Source organism: Macaca fascicularis, chromosome 7, assembly GCF_037993035.2.
Source record: "Macaca fascicularis isolate 582-1 chromosome 7, T2T-MFA8v1.1".
NCBI lineage: Eukaryota > Metazoa > Chordata > Mammalia > Primates > Cercopithecidae > Macaca > Macaca fascicularis.
The window spans coordinates 143985136-144002229 of NC_088381.1; the positions used below are offsets into that span (position 1 = coordinate 143985136).

Sequence of the window (17094 nt, forward strand, 5' to 3'; positions counted from 1 at the left end):
TACCATTTACTTAATTCCTTATTGCTAGCAATTTTGGTTGTTTCTAGCTATTCACTACTCAAAAATAACATTATATTCCTCTCTGATTTTTTCCTTGGGATCAATTTCTGGGATTAGAATTGCTAGGTTAAAAAGTGTGAGCATTTTTCCATCAGTGACAGACTGGATTAAGAAAATGTGGCACATATACACCATGAAACAATATGCAACCATAAAAAAGGATGAGTTCGTGTCCTTTGTGGGGACATGGATGCAGCTGGAAACCACCATTCTCAGCAAACTATCGCAAGAACAGAAAACCAAATACTGCATGTTCTCACTCATAGGTGGGAATTGAACAATGAGAACACTTGGACACTTAAAGTATAATAAAGTATAGAACTTAAAGTATAATAAAATAAATAAATAAATAAATATTTCCATGATAAAAAAAAAAAAGTATGAGCATTTTTAAGGCTTTTAATAAACATCACCAGATAGCCCTCCAGAAACATGGTACCAATTTATAACTCACCAGGAGGGTAGGAAGGAACCCAGATTTTCATAGTAAGTTAGAAAGATCACTGTATTTTTATTCAGAAGGTAGGCCGAATATTGGTTGGTGTAGGTGAGCTTACCCCCAGCCATTGTGGTGCTTAAACACAAATGTTGGTCGGGCACAGTGGGTCACGCCTGTAATCCCAGCACTTTGGGAGGCCCAGGCGGTTGGATCACTTGAGGTCAGGAGTTTGAGACCAGCCTGGCCAACATGGTGAAACCCTGTGTCTACTAAAAATACAAAAATTAGCTCTGTGTGGTGGTGCGTGCTTGTAATCCCAGCTACTCAGGAGGCTGAGACAGGAGAGTTGCTTCAACCCAGGAGGCGGAAGTTCCAGTGAGCTGAGGTCACGCCACTGCACTGCAGCCTGGGTGACAGAGCGAGATTTCATCTCAAAAAATAGAAAATAAAAAATAAAATAAAATAAATGCAAATGTTGAGTGAATGTGTTTTTTGACTTCTCTTTCCTTGTAGACTTCCTCTCCTAAATTACCTCGCTGCCGAGAGGGAGGCTGGGCAGGTGATTCCGTGAAGGTTTCGAAGTGAGTACTAGCAGCTCATAAGAGTGGGGGTGGGGGTGGACACGGCTGGGGGGACTTTGCTCCTGTGTTGTTTTATTTTTTACAATAGCTTTATTGAGAAAAAATTTACATACCATACAATTCACCCACTTAAAATGTACAATTTAATCGTTCTTAATATATTCACAGAGTTGTGCAACCATTGCCACAATCAATTTTACAACATTTTTATCACCTCCCCACCAAAAGAAACCCTGTATCTATTAGCAGCACTTCCCATGTCCCCCCAACCTCCCTAGATCTAGGTGGTTACCAGTCAACTTTCTCTCTCTCTGATTTGCATATTCTGGACATTTCTTGTAAGTAGAATCTATATTATGTGGTCCTTTATGGCTGGCTTCTCTCACTTGTCATAATGTTTTCAAAGTTTATTCGTGTTGTAACATTCTGTGTTCTTAATTTTCTAAACATAATGGAATTGCCTGTTGTAACTGCTGATGAACTCTGCAGTATGTCCTCCCCTGACATCTATCAGTCATCATTCATAAAGGGAAACAATACAGATGTCCCATCACCCTGCCTAGTTGATATCTTGTGTTTACTGTAAGCTGGCATGAATATTGATTCCATAACCATAACTAACATTATCTCATCAGCCTCTCCAGAGCTCCTGGAAAGGCTGGGAAACCTGATGTCACAGTGCATGTGGCAGCACTTTATAAACTGCATAGGGCTCACAGTGTGGGACTGTAGATGCAGATGCCATTCTCTCTGAGCTGGATGATGTTGAGCAAGATGTTTACCATGGCTGAGCCCCTGGATGGACACACTGATGTTCCCTACAGGGCGATTCAAAGACTAAAGGAAATTACATATGTAACAGGAATGTTGCTGTTGTGTTTAGCCCTCCCAGCCTTTCCACAGCTTAGACCAGAAGCTGATCCCTGTGGTTCCATATTGAGAGGTGGCAGAGTGTGGTGAGAGCCACAGGTACTGGAGCCAGCTGCCTAGCTTTGAATCCTAACTATCTCATTTATTATCTAAGAGACCCCAAGCCAGTAATTTAACATCTCTGGTCTCCATTTCTGCATCTCTACAATGGGGTTAAAAATAGTTCTTACTTGAAAGGATCATTGTGAGGATTAAATGAATTCATATGTGTAAAATATTTAGAAGAGAGAGAAGCATTTAGGAAGCACTTGTAGATGTTGGCTATTATGATGATGATGATGACTCTTATCCCCATTCTGTCCTCATAGATAGGCTTCGACCATATTCTTCTCACAGGCATTCTGGCAGGTGGTGATGTTTATGAGTTGCAGGAGCTTTGGGATCTTTATGGTGCCATAAATGCTTCATATGAAGGGTCTGTTTGGGAGAAGTAATTGCAGATCAAGAAAAGCAATCGTTATTTTGAATATCAGGAATCTTCTTTAATTGTGAACTACATTAAAGCCTTAAGCATAGGAATGTCAGCTTTCCAAAGCTGTAGTATCAGAAGTATTTTCTAAACCTTATGTTGGTAAGAATTAGCCAGGGGTGTTCAAGAGAGAGAATACAGTCACAGATTCTTAGTTTCTGTTTCTGGTTGGGACAGTAAAACCCCTTCTTCATTCCTCTTTTCCACTTACCACTAGAGACAGAAACTAAAACCATGGATTCAGGCTGCTAAAAGCCTAAAATAAACAAAGCAGAACAACAACAAAATAAGGCAGGTTGGACAAGTTTGAATTAGACATAATCAATGAATGAGATCCCCTTGGATTTCTGCCAGCATCTGGGAATGCACATGACCTAGAGTAGAAATCTCTGCAAGATCTTCATCCATCCAGGATGAGCATCCACATCTCAGGGATGGTTTCAGAATTACCTTGTTTCAAATAAGGAGAAAGTATTCCTCAAACTTCTTCCTACCACATACTCTCTTGCATTTCTTCCATGCTCAAACTGGCAGAATTTTCATGCTAAGGTGTGGTAATTATGTCATCTCTTGTTTTACTCGTAGGAAGCAACATCACAGTCAGGTTAAAACCATGGGTATCTGATTCAGACATACCAGGGTTTGAATTCAGGTTTCAGCATTTAACTGGCTGTGTAAACTTGGAGAAGTTACTTAACCCTGTAAAGCAGCAATAATAACACCTATTGCCAAGAATTGTTCTGAGTCTTGAACACACAGGAAGAGTACTCAGCATAAAGCTAGTACCTAGCTTGTTGCTGCAATTAAGTTATGAATAACAACAGTGCATAAGGAGTAAAGTAATAAGGCAGGTCTCTCTACGTTTTATGGTTCTAAAACATAAAAGTGTTAGGTAACATGTGCTCTGTAAATGGCATCTATAGTAGGATGGTGCTGGCTGTCACCTTCAGCCACATTTGTTAGTCTCTGTAGCTGTCAGCACCTTCCAGATGCTTTAAACAGGCTTTGATTACAGTTAGTCTTTGTGATTCTTGAAGTTTGATTCATTGCTTACATATAGTTAATCTAGGCCAGCCTGACAGAGAATATGATAGTAAGACCAAGACATTTTGCTAGCCTTTACCTTTGGTCGCATTTTATGGACGAAGTAAGTGGAGTCATAGATGCCTGTAAGTCAGAAGGAGCAAGTGCTTAATGTCTTTTAGTTCAGTTCAGAGTCCAGTTCTAAAGACTGGATTACAAATCATTTCATTACTTAATCTCTTGCACTAAGTCTTAGATGAAAGATAAAAATATATATATACCAGTGGGATGGCCAGTTATCGAATTTAACTACTTAAGATATACACGGGAATAGTTTCTCAAAGAATAGTCATTATTCTAGTTTAGAATTTACTTGAGCAGTTGTTGCCTTCAAAATGGCACTACCTTGAAAGAGCTCTATGAGAACTACAAACCACTGTTCAAAGAAGTCAGAGATGATGCAAACAAATGGAGAAACAGTCCATGCTTATGGACAGGAAGACTCAATATTGTTAAAATAACCATACTGGCAAAAGCAATTTATAGATTCAATGCTATTTCTATTAAACTACCATTGACATTCTTCACAGAACTTTTCTAGAAAAAACTATTTTAAAATTTATATGGAACAGAAAAGGGCCCAAATAGCCAAGGCAATCCTAAGCAAACAAAAGCAAAAACACCTGGAGGCATCACACTACACAACTTCAAACTATACCACAGGGCTACAGTAACCAAAACAGCATGGTACTGTACAAAAAGAGACACATAGACCAATAGAACAGAATAGAGAACTCAGAAATAAGACCGCATACCTGCAACTATCTTCAACAAACCTGACAAAAAAAGCAATGGGGGAAGGATTCCTTATTCAATAAATGGTGTTGAGATAACTGGCTAGTCATATGCAGAAGATTGAAACTGGACCCTTTCTTTACACCATGTACAAAAATTAACTCAATATGCATAAAAGACTAAATGTAAAACCCAAAAATACAAAAACTCTGGAAGACAACCTAGGCAATACCATTCCGGACATAGGATCGGGCAAAGATTTCATGATGAAGACACCAAAAGCAATCACAACAAAATCAAAAATTGACAAATGGCATCTGATTAAAGTAAAGCACTTCTGCACAGCAAAGGAAACTGTCAACAGAGTGAGCAGACAACCTAGAGAATGGGAGAAACTTTTGCAAACTATGCATCTGACAAAAGTGTAGTATCTAGCATCTATAAGGAACTTAAATTTACAAGAAAAAAACCAACCCCATTAAAGGATGAATAAACACTTTCTAAAAGAAAGACATACATGCAGCCAGCAAGCTCAAAATCACTGATCATTAGAGAAATGCAAATCAAAACCACAATGAGATACCATCTTACACCAGTCAGAATGGCAGTTATTAAAAAGTCAAAAAAATATGGCCAGGCACGGTGGCTCACGCCTGTAATCCCAGCACTTTGGGAGGCCAAGGTGGGCAAATCACCTGAGGTCGGGAGTTTGAGACCAGCCTGACCAACAGGGAGAATCCCCCATCTCTACTAAAAATACAAAATTAGCTGGGCGTGGTGACTCATGCCTGTAATCCCAGCTACTCAGGAGGCTGAGGCAAAAGAATTGCTTGAACCTGGGAGGCAGAGGTTGCAGTGAGCCCAGATTGTGCCATTGCACTCCAGCCTGGGCAACAAGAGTGAAACTCTAATAATAATAATAATAATAATAATAATAACAACAACAACAACAACAACAGATGCTGGTGAGGTTGCAGAGAAAAAGGAACGATTGTACAGTGTTGGCATGAGTGTAAATTAGTTCAGTCATTGTGGAAGACAGTGTGGTGATTCTTCAAAGACCTAGAGACAGAAATACCATTTGACCAGCAATCCCATTACTGGGTATATACCCAAAATAATATATCATTTTGTTATAAAGACACATGCATGTGTATGTTCATTGCAGCATTGTTTGCAATAGCAAAGACATGGAATCAACCTTAATGCCCATCAATGGTAGACTGGATAAAGAAAATGTTGTACATATACATCATGGAATAGTATGTAGCCATAAAAAAGAACAAGATCATGTCCTTTGCAGGAACATGGATAGAGCTGCAGGCCACTATCCTTAGCAAACTAGTGTAGGAACAGAAAACCAGACACTGTATGTTCTCACTTGTAAGTGGAAACTAAATGATGAGAACACATGGACACAGAGAGGAGAACAACACACACTGGGGCCTATTGAAAGGTGGAGGGTGGGAAATTGGAAAGGATCAGGAAAAATAACTACTGGGTACCACGCTTAATGCCAGGGTGATGAAATAATTTGTACAACAAACCCCTGTGACACAAGTTTACCTATATAACAAACCTGCACATGTACCCCTGAACTTAAAAGTTAAATTAAAAAAAAATCACTATTGAAAATATTTACTTCCGTTTTTTGCCACCCTCTCCTTCCACTTTTTTCTCCCTCCCCATTCCCCAACATCCCCCAGTACACTCTTTTTCCTGAACCTGAAAATAAGTTGTAGATGTCATGACATTTCACCCCTAAATACTTTAGCATGCATCTCTCAAGATTAATGACATTCTCTACAGTTTCACAGTATCACTCATATCTAAGACATTTCATAGTGGTTTAATAATATTTAATATATAGTTTATATTTCAATACCCCCCTTTGTTCCCCCAGATGTCTCATAACTCCAGGATCCAATCAGAGCTCAAATACTGCATTTCATAGTTGTCTTTTTAGTCTCTTTATCTAAACTAGTCCTCACCCTTCCCCATTCCCCACCAAGACATTGACTTTTATGAGGAACCCAGGCCAGTTGTGTTGTTGAATGTCTCACATTCTGGGTTTCTCTAATTGATTCTTCATGGTAAGATTCAAGTTAAAGATTGTGGACCAGAACAGGTGATCACATGTCCTTCTTAGCTCATCAAATTAGGAGGCATGTGACATCAGCTGATCCCTTGGTTGGTGTTACTAAGTTTTATCACTTGGTCTAGGTGGTGATCTCTAGATCTCTCCATTGCAAAGGTTCTTTTTTTCCTTTATAAATAATTAGTAATTGTTTGGGGTACCACTTTGAATCCTGTTCACCCACACCCTTTCACCCAGTTTTAGCATCCATTAATGATCCTTGCCGGAATCAGTTATTATATCGGGGATTGCAAAATGTTAATTTTCTAATTCTACCATTCTATATTAATTGCTTGGAGTTTTTTTTATGAAGAAGAATTTCCTTTTCTCCTTTTTTCTTTTTCTATTGCTTTCTCTCTTTAAAATCATGGACTCATGGATTTTTTAAAAAACTGTTTTATTTTAGATTCAGGAGATACATGTGCAGGTTTGTTACAAGGGTATATTGTATGATGCTGAGGTTTGAACCTCTATTGATCCTGTCACTCAGATAGTGAATACAGTACCCAATAGGAAGCTTTTCAGTCCTCTCCCGCAGCCCCTTTTGGAGTCCCCAGTGTCTGTTGTTCCCAGCTCTATGTTTATATGTGCCCAGGATTTAGCTCCTACTTATAAGTGAAACCTCCAATATTTGGTTTTCTGTTTCTGCATTCGTTTGTTTAGGATAATGGCCTCCAGCTGTATCCATATTGCTGCAAAGGATGTGATTTCATTCTTTTAAATGGTTACATAGTATTCTATGTGATATATATATATCTCACATTTTCTTTATCCAGTCCACCATTGATGGACACCTAGGTTGATTCCATGTCTTTCCTGTTGTGAACAGTGCTGCGATGAATATATGTTTGCATGTGTCTTTTTGATAGAATGATTTATTTTCCTTTGGGTATGTATATACCACCCAGTAATGGGATTGCTGGGTCAAATGGTAGTTCTATTTTTAGTTCTTCGAGAAATCTCCAGACTGCTTTCTACAGTGGCTAAACTAATTTACATTCCCACCAACAGCGTGTAAGCATTCCTTTTTCTCAGAAGCCTCACCAACATCTGTTATTTTTTGACTTTTTTAACAATAGCCATTCTGACAGGTTTGAGATGGTATCTCATTGTGGCTTCAATTTGCATTTCTCTGATAGTGATGTTAAGCATTTATTCATATGTTTGTTGGCTGCTTGTATGTCGTCTTCTGAGAAGTATCTGTTCATAGCCTTTGCCCACTTTTTAATGGGATTATTTGTTTTTTCCTTGTTGATTTGTTTAAGTTCCTATTCTGGATATTAATCCTTTGTCAGATGCATAGTTTGCAAAAATGTTCTCCCATTCTGTAGGTTGTTTGTTTACCCTGTTGATAGTTTCTCTTGCTGTGCAGAAGCTCGTTAATTTAATTAGATCCCACTTGTCCATTTTTCCTTTTGTCACAGTTGTTTTTGAGGACTTCGTCATAAATTCTTTGCCAAAGCTGACATCCAGAAGGGTATTTCCTAAGCTTTCTTCTAGGATTTTTATAGTTTTGAAGTCTTACACTTAAGTCTTGGATCCATCTTTAGCTAATTTTTCTTATATAGTGATAAGAAAGGGTCCAGTTTCATTCCTTTACATATGGTTAGCTAGTTTTCCCAGCGCCATTTATTGAATAGGATGTCCTTTCCCTGTTGCTTATTTTTGTCAACTTAGCCACAGATTGGTTGGTTGAAGGTATGCTGTTCTAGTTCTAGGTTTTCTACTCTGTTTTAGATTATTTATTTATTTATTTTTGAGACAGGATCTTTCTCTTTCTCTGTTGCCCAGGCTGGAGTGCAATGGTGCAATCATAGTTCACTGTAACCTCAGACTCCTGGGCTCAAGTGATCCTCCTGCTTCAGCCTCCCCAGTAGCTAGGAGTGCAGGCATGTACCACAATGCCTGGCTAATTTTTTTAAATTCTTATTTTTGTAGAGCTGTGGTCTCACTGTGTTGCCAAGGCTGGTCTCAAACTCCTGGCAGTCTTCCTACTTCGGCCTCCCAAAGTGCTGAGATTATAGCCATGAACTACTGCACCCAACTGGATTCATGGATTTGTATTGTTCATTGTGTTATAACTCATTTCCATCATCCCTTTTTTTTTTCTATAATACTTACGTTTATTAGTGCTCAGATTGTCCCATTTTTGGCCAGGGAGAACTTCGGGATGGCTCTTATGCCTTTGTGCTGTATTAGTATTTGAGTACTTGCTTTTCAGTGCAGCAAGATATTCCAGAGTAATTTTGTTCAGTCCAGGAGTCAGCTGCTTCTCCAAAGAGGCCTGGGTCCTTTTGGTGGAGAATAGTTATAGAATTCAAGATCTATGGGCACACTGCATTGCTATTGGATATCTTTGCTTCTAGGCTCTTTTAGTAGGTAGAACTAGTAAACACATTAAAAAAAATACGCTCTATCCTGTAACACACATAAAATAGTTTTACAGTTACTATACTAATGTCATTATCAAAAACAAACTCCTAGGTAAAGCTCAAGATTTCTTGTGGTTCTTTTTGTCCTTAGACTATATCACACTAGGCCGGGTGCGGTGGCTCACGCCTGTAATCCCAGCACTTTGGGAGGCCGAGGCAGGAAGATCACGAGGTCAGGAGATCGAGACCATCATGGCTAATAAGGTGAAACCCCGTCTTTACTAAAAATACAAAAATTAGCCCAGTGGCGGGCGCCTGTAGTCCCAGCTACTCAGGAGGCTGAGGCAAGAGAACGGCATGAACTCGGGAGGCGGAGCTTGCAGTGAGCCGAGATTGCGCCACTGCACTCCAGCCTGGGCAACAGAGCGAGACTCCATCTCAAAAAAAAGAAAAAAAAATAAAAGAATATATCACACTAAGGTTCAGGATACTGTTTTCAGAAGTTATTTGAATTATTTCTCATATAGGTTAAGATATCAATTTAATACACAATTACATTCACTTGTTTCTGTGTTCAACTTTAAGGTTGTTGAAAATCCTTTTTATTTAATTTACTCTTGAATGTGTAGAACATTTACACCAATGAAGAGTTAAAATTGTACAGAAAGATATACTCAGTGATGTCTCACTCCCATCCTTATCATCCCTCCACCTCATTCCCATCCATCCCTTATAGGTAGTTGCTTTATTAGTTTCTGGTTTATCTTTCCTATACTTCTTTTTGGAAAAGTAAACATACATATATATATAATTATATATACATATATAAACATTATATAATTTAATAATATACATATATAAATTATATATGTATATATGTTTTTATATTTCTCCTCCTTTGTTTCTATATCCTAGGTATTGGTGAACTATGGCCCACAGGCCAGCTGCCTATTTTTATAAAGTTTTATTGGAATATAGCCATGCTCTTTCATTTTAAAAATTGAGATTGCTGATCCATGTGGAATTTATTTTGGTGTATGGGTTTACTTTTTTCTAAATGGCTATTGTCCCAGCACCGTTTATTTAAAAATCCATCTTTCTCTAGTGATTTGAGAAGCCACCTTTATTGTATTCTAAATCTTTGTATGTATCCGAGTCTGTTTTTGGATGCGTTATTCTGTGCTAGTGGTCTCTCTATTCTTATGCTATTATGTACCATGCTGTTTTCCTTATAGACCATAACAGTCATTTTTAGTGTTAAGGAAAACAAGAAGGTGATGCAGAAATGATGGTCTCATCTATTAATGTGAATCTTATGGAGGAGCTTTGTTTTCCTAAATTATTAGGGGATTTTAGTACTTGTCATATCTGGAATTTATTTTGAAATAAGAAAATAAGACAAATCCTGTCTGCTTCTTAGAGAACAAAAGATTATCACAAGTATTCATTCCTCAGTGAAAATATTAAAGATTTTTCCAGATCAAATCCATTTCCTCTTGGAGAGAGAAGCTTTTCCTTGTCACGTATTACTTTCCGAGGTATTCACTTGCTTGACTTTTCAGTCTGTGGCCTGGTTCTGACCCCTCGAAATGTTGGAGTGCCCCGGGCTCTTCTCTAACCTCCTCTCTTCTCTGTCAACACTCACTTTCTGCATGATCTCAACCTGGTCTCAGGTTTGACTGTCGTCTACGCAGTGATGACTCCAGAATTTATGTTTATATTTCCAGCCCAGTTCTCCTTCTGGACAGCCATTTGCCTGCTTGATGTTTTCAACGGGAATATGCAACACAAACCTGACACATCCAAATTAGTCTTCTTAATTTCAACCCCTTCTACCCCCTCCCCTAATTGTGTCTCCAAAGTCTTCCCTAGATCTCGGTAAGTGGTGACTCTATCTTCCTAATTGCTCAGATTGTAAACTTTGGAATTATCCTGGCCTTCTCTCTTTATATCACCCTATTCAGTCTGCCAGCAAACCCTGTTAAGTCTACTGTTGAAATACATCTGTTGTCTGAACTGCCAGCCCCTGACCGCAGCCATCATTTCTTGCACTGGCTCAAGTAAGAACTTCCTGACGAGGCTCCTTCTGTGTTATCTCTGCATAACCAGTGTGACTCTTTCAAAACATAGGTGCAAACCTTTTACTTGTATACTCAGAACCCTGCCGTAGCATGCCACCCAGTCAAAGTAAAACCCAAAGTCCTTACCATGGCTTACAAGGTCCTACCTGACCTCACTTTACATAAAGTAGCACCCCTCATCGCTCTGTGGTCCCCATTGCCTGCTTTATTTACTGCCACCTGACATATCCGCATGCATGCATACATAATCTCTTTTTCTATCTGCTACAATGTAAGCTCCACGAGAGGAGACACACTCTCTTATTTACATACCCCCAGTCTCTTTAACAGTGCCTAGTCCATAATAAGCACTTGGTGACTATTCAACATACGAATGATCAGATCAGTATTTTTTAAATTAATTATTTTTTATTATACTTTAAGTTCTAGGGTACATGTATATACCATGGAATACTATGCAGTCATAAAAAGGGATGAGTTCATGTCCTTTGTAGGTACATGGATGCAGCTGGAGACCATCATTCTCAGCAAACTATCGCAAGAACAGAAATCCAAACACTGCATATTCTCACTCATAGGCGGGAATTGAACAGTGAGAACACCTGGACACAGGAAGGGGAACATCACACACTGGGGCCTGTTGTGGGGTAGGGGGAGGAGGGGAGGGATAGCATTAGCAGATCAGTATTTTTAAATGGTCACTTTGCTTTCAGTGTGGAAGGTGGAGAGCTGAAAGGCTGGAAGACCTGTTGGGAAGTAATAATCTGCATGAAAGATAAGAGCCTAAACCAGGGCTGTGGTGTGAGGATGGAAAGGAAAGATGATGTGGAGACATTTTGGAGGTAGAGTTAATAGAAATGCCAGTGGTTGGATGTGGGGCAGAGCGGGGAGTTGAAGGTCACTGCAAGGAGCGCCACTTAGGTGTCTGGTTGGGTAATGGTGCTATAAGCGAGGGAAGGCAGGAGAGACCAGATTTAGGGGCTGATGGTGGGACATGTGGGTAATTTCCACAACTCAAGCGTCCAGAAGGGAGGTCAAAAAACAGATGCACTTTGAGTCATCTACAAAAACAGGAGAAGACAAGGACAGATCCTTGGATTTGGCTGTTTGGAGGTTACAAGGGGCCTTCGAGAAAGTGGTTGTAGTGATTTGCTTTGGAGCCCAAGCCAGATTGCAGTAGATTGAAGGGGAAGTGGGACATGAGGAACTGGCCAGTAACATAGGATACTATGAAAAAAGGAAAGGGATGGAACAGTATTTGGAAGAAGAGTCTAGATTAAGAATCATGTCTGTAATATTTGAGGAAAGAGTAATTAGAAATTAAGTAGGGGGTTAATTGATGTGGCAGGATCCTGGAAGGATAGGATAAGACCTTCTAGAAGAGATTGATTGACCTTGGACAGGAGGAGGGAAGGTGGATAGTTTTCCTCCAAAACAGACGGAGCTTGGAAAGGATGGGTAAGTTATTCAGGATGGTTGAGGGGAATGGGGAATTTAGAGAATTTCCTTTTGGTTTGGCTTCTCTTTTTTTTTTTTCCGTTTTTCAAAGTGGGAAGACAGACTGTTGAGCTTGTTGAGGCAAAGTAGAGTGGCATCTTGAAGTAGAACAGATTTAAAACAGAAAAAGAGGCTGATGAGGGGTAAGAGAGGCAACTTTTGAGCTGCTTTGAGGACCTACCTCATTAAGGTTGGAAACATGAGCTCCTACTATTTGCTGGATACTTTAGTGAGTACCAGAGTGGAAGATATACTTCCTGTCCTGCAAGAGCTCGAATTCTAATTTAGGAGACATTTTCACCCACAAAAATCAGGAATAGCAAAAGGAGCATATTGGCAGAAGGTGCACATTGTAAGTGAGGCACAAATGAATGAGTAACACTGGTGATGTGACATCAGAAGAGAGAGTAATCATTATGGTCAGGGAGTGTCTTACAGAGGAGATAGGAGTCAAGCTGGATGAATTTTGATGGTCAGAACAGGATCATGAAGAAGGCATTTTGGTTTAAGATTTGGTGTTGTGGGAGTGATAGTAACTTTATTGTCAGTCTAGTTACAGCAGAGGATTGACCCCGGAAAATAGCATATTCACCTGAAATTCTTTTTGGATGATAATAACAATGGCACTGTGCTAGTTACTTGTCTTAATTTGGCTGCTATAACAAGTTACCATATATGGGGAGGTTTAAACAACAAACATTTATTTCTCATGATTCTGGAGGCTGGAAATCTGAGATCAGGGTACCATCATGGTTGGGTTCTTGTGAGAGCCGTTTTCCTAGTTATGTCCTTAATTGTCTTTCCTTGGTATGTGCACATAAGGAGTGAGATTTTATGTTTCTTTCTCGTCCCCATCATGAGGGCTCCAATCTCATAATCTCATCTAAACCTAATCAGCTCTGAAAGTCCCACCTCCAAACACCATCACATTGGGGATTAGGATTTCAACATAAGAATTTTGGAGAGACACAAATATTCAGTCCATGGCAGCACCTTCTATGTGCATTACACCAACTCTGTTGGGTAGATCTGTTCAATAAGGTAGGTATCCCTGCGCAAAGAAGGTAGGAGGAAAGTGTCACCAGTGAGAAGTAGAAGGGCTGTTTATGAATCTGATTGAGGAGCTCAGAGCTAAGGAATACAAGTTTCTGGGATACCTTGGCTTTATTGGCATAACACTGCCCAGGCTAGAGAGCAGAACATGTGTCAGCCACCTCACTGGTTAGAGATGTTGGGTGCCAGGGCTCAATTGCTCGTCCCTGAGCCACAGAGAGGGCTAAGCTCAGGAATGGCGTGGGGCCTGGGACCACTACCAGTCCCTTCCCCTTGGCGCAGAGTCATAGCTATGCCAGAGACTCCGTCTTGGAGCTGTCCTTGGCTCTGAAGTTGCCCGAGGTGGGACACTTACGATGGGTCACTGACTTGGCCATGGGGAATAGAGCTGAAGAGAGAAAGCCAGCTTGGTAAAGAGAAGGAAAGGTAGTTTGATTAAGTTTTGTCTCAAAGTGTCTGTTTTTGGGTTTGTCCCTGCATTGATCTGCAAGGGAATGAGGCAAGTAATGGCCCCTCAGGGACTTTCAGGACTTTGCTCTCAATGTCAGCCGTCATTTTCAATCACCCTCTCCCTCCCAGCCATTAATTTTGGCCCAGGATCATGGGGACTTGTCCATCTATCACTCCTAATTGACACTAAATGATCTGTCAGTTTATTGATGAACGGCAGGAGTGGAATTGTCACAATATATTTTACTTTCTAACAACTCCTCCTGACAATTTTACCTTGTCCATCTCACTCTCCTCACATAAATCTCCATTGGCTGCTCATTCCTTCTCATGGGCTGTTCTGGTGCCAGCCACTTCCACACCATCTGCACGCATCAAGGACATCAAGATGGCGGTAGAACTGCTGTGTGCTGGTCCCGAGGTTATCCCCCTTCCCTCCTCCTTCTCTCTTTCTCTCTCTCTCTCTTTTTTTAATAGCATAGATGTTCCAAGAATACTAAAGGGCTTCTGTCCTCTCCCTCTATGTCATTGCCATACCAGAATCTTTTTGCTTCCCTTTAGCAGCAAATAGTTAACTCCTATTAGGCTAAAAAGTGTGAAAAGCAAAAACTCATGGAGCCAGAGGGCTCCTAGATCTGTAAGCACAGTTACAAACATATGTTCTGTCCTCTTCAACCAGCTCTGTTATAGGCTGTCCATCCCCATAGAAGTCAATTTCCTAGAAAGGTGTCACAGAGAGAAGGTTAGCTGGAGCTGCCCAGCTGGTGTGCCATATGCTGCACTGTGGGTGCTGGTGTGCCGTGATGTGGGCACTCCCTGCCTGTGGTGTAGACCTAGCCAAGGCCCTTAGGCTGGTCACCTGTGGCCACGAGAAGTCTCCATCCGTCCACCCCAGTTAGCCATTTACGTGTTATTTTTAACTGTTTCATGTCTTGAAAAAGCCAGGGAAGTACTATGTCAGACATATATAAGGGCACACAGTTATTTAGTCTCAAGAAGATATACCTATGGATGTGAACATACTTTATCCTGTACGAGGCCAAGGATGAGTAGAGCTTAACAATATGTAAATAATGCAATTGATTCCCTCCCTCATACCTTTCCTGCTGCTGCTGGAGATCATTTTTATTAAAGGACTGTTTTGGTTTATTAACCATCATGACATTAGCATACATATCAAAATTAATAATTCCTTAATGTCATCTGATATCCACATCATGTTGAGTTACTTCCATTGTCTCAAAAATGTGTTTTATGGGTGGATTGTAAAAAGGACAAATCAAGGTCCATATATTGTATTTAGTCTTCCTTCTTTCCTTCCTTCCTTTTTTTTCATTTGTTCATTCCTTGGTTCTTCTATTCTTTCATTCTTTCTTTCTTTCTTTCTTTCTTTTTTTTTGATGGAGTCTCACTCTGTTGCCCAGCCTGGAATGCAGTGGTGCAATCTCGGCTCACTGCAGTCTCCGCCTCCCAGGTTCAAGCAGTTCTCCCACCTCAGCCTCCCAAGTAGCTGAGACTACAGGTGCGTGCCACCACACCTGGCTAATTTTTGTATTTTTAGTAGAGGCAGGGTTTTGCCATGTTGGCCAAGCTGATCTTGAACTCCTGACCTCAGGTGGTCCTCCCATCTCGGCCTCCCAAAGTGTTGGGATTACAGGCGTGAGCCACCGTGCCTGGCCTAGTTGTTATATTGCTATAGTCTCTCTTTTATTCTGCAACAATCACCACCCCCCCATTTTTTTTCCCAATGCCATTGATCCTCTCTTCCTCCCTCCCTCCCTCCCTCCCTCCCTCCCTCCCTCCCTCCCTCCCTTCCTTCCTTCCTTCCTTCCTTCCTTCCTTCCTTCCTTCCTTCCTTCCTTCCCTCCTTCCCTCCCTCCCTCCTTCTTTTTTAGAAACAGGGTCTTGCTCTGTTACTCAGGCTAGAGAGTGCAGTGGCATGATCATAGCTCACTGCAACCTTGAACTCCTAGGCTTGAGTGATCCTCCTGCCTCAGCTTCCCAATTAGCTAGGACAGGTGCATGCCACCATGCCGGGCTAAATTTTTAAAAATTTTTTGTAGAGAGAAGGTCTTGCTCTGTTGCCCAGGTGGCCATGATGATTTCCTGTTTTAAAGAAGCTTGACCTGTAGAATTTCCCACATTCTGGATTTGGTCTGTTGCTTCCTAGTCAGGGTGTTTAACTTGTCTCTTTGTCTCTCATGTTCCCTGTTAAACTGATATTTAGGTGTAGCTCTAACTGGGAGTTCCATTTAGGCCCAGTTTTGGCAGGAATACTTTGTAGGTGATGCCGTGTACATCCCACTGTATTGCCTTGAAGGCACAGGTATGAGAAGGCATAGGTGTCTGGTCATTCCACTTTCAGCCTGTGATTGACCAGTGGGGGAAGGGCTGTGTGAGTCTCCATTTTAGACCCCTCATCAGACTCCCCTCTCAAGATTGTAGCATCCATTGATGATAGTTGCTAGAGCCATGATTTCATTAAAAGTTGTCAAGTGATGACTGTCTAATTTCCATTTATTAACAGAAATTCTTCTGTGATGAAGTCTCACCAGCTACTTGGCTGCTTGAAATACATTTTATACTTATAACCCTACCTTTTTGTCTTAGTATTTTTATTTTAAAAAATTTCAAACCTATAGAAAAGTTGCAGTAGTAGTACAGCAAACACCCATGCACATTTTTACCTTGAACAACCAGTTGTTAATATTTGCCTAAATGTGACTTTTCCCTCATTCTCTGTTTTTTTTTTTTTTTTTTTTTTTTGAGACGGAGTCTCACGCTGTTGCCCAGGCTGGAGTGCAGTGGCGCGATCTCGGCTCACTCCAAGCTCCGCCTCCTGGGTTCACGCCATTCTCCTGCCTCAGCCTCCTGAGTAGCTGGGACTACAGGCGCCCGCCACCGCGCCCGGCTAATTTTTTGTATTTTTAGTAGAGACGGGGTTTCACTGTGGTCTCGATCTCCTGACCTTGTGATCCGCCCGCCTCGGCCTCCCAAAGTGCTGGGATTACAGGCTTGAGCCACCGCGCCCGGCTCATTCTCTGTTTTTTAAATATCTTTTTTTATTGAACTAAGAGCTGCAGCTGCCTTTGCATTTGCATTACTATTAATAGTAACAAGCAAGTAGTTACTATGCAAGAGATGTTTGTCTATTTTGTTTGCATCTGGGTCTATAGGGCTTGGTACACATAGGTGCTCTGTACATAT

The 17094-nt window shown here is 40.7% G+C and overlaps 1 protein-coding gene across 7 annotated transcripts in view; it reads left to right on the forward strand.

The window, feature by feature from the left end:
- Positions 1–17094, forward strand: part of IFT43 (intraflagellar transport 43) — a 99240-nt gene that overhangs the window by 36360 nt on the left and 45786 nt on the right. For 6 of the 7 annotated variants that reach the window (XR_006699901.3, XR_012416011.1, XR_012416010.1 and 3 more), the window contains exon 3: positions 1013–1080. Coding sequence is in view for 3 of the 7 variants with exons in the window: in XM_045397592.3 (XP_045253527.2) it covers positions 1013–1080 (68 nt within the window). In the remaining 4 variants the exon portion in view is untranslated. Of the gene's footprint in view, positions 1–1012; positions 1081–8957; positions 9198–17094 lie in introns of those variants that run through there. The other variant, XM_073997916.1, reaches the window with a different exon arrangement.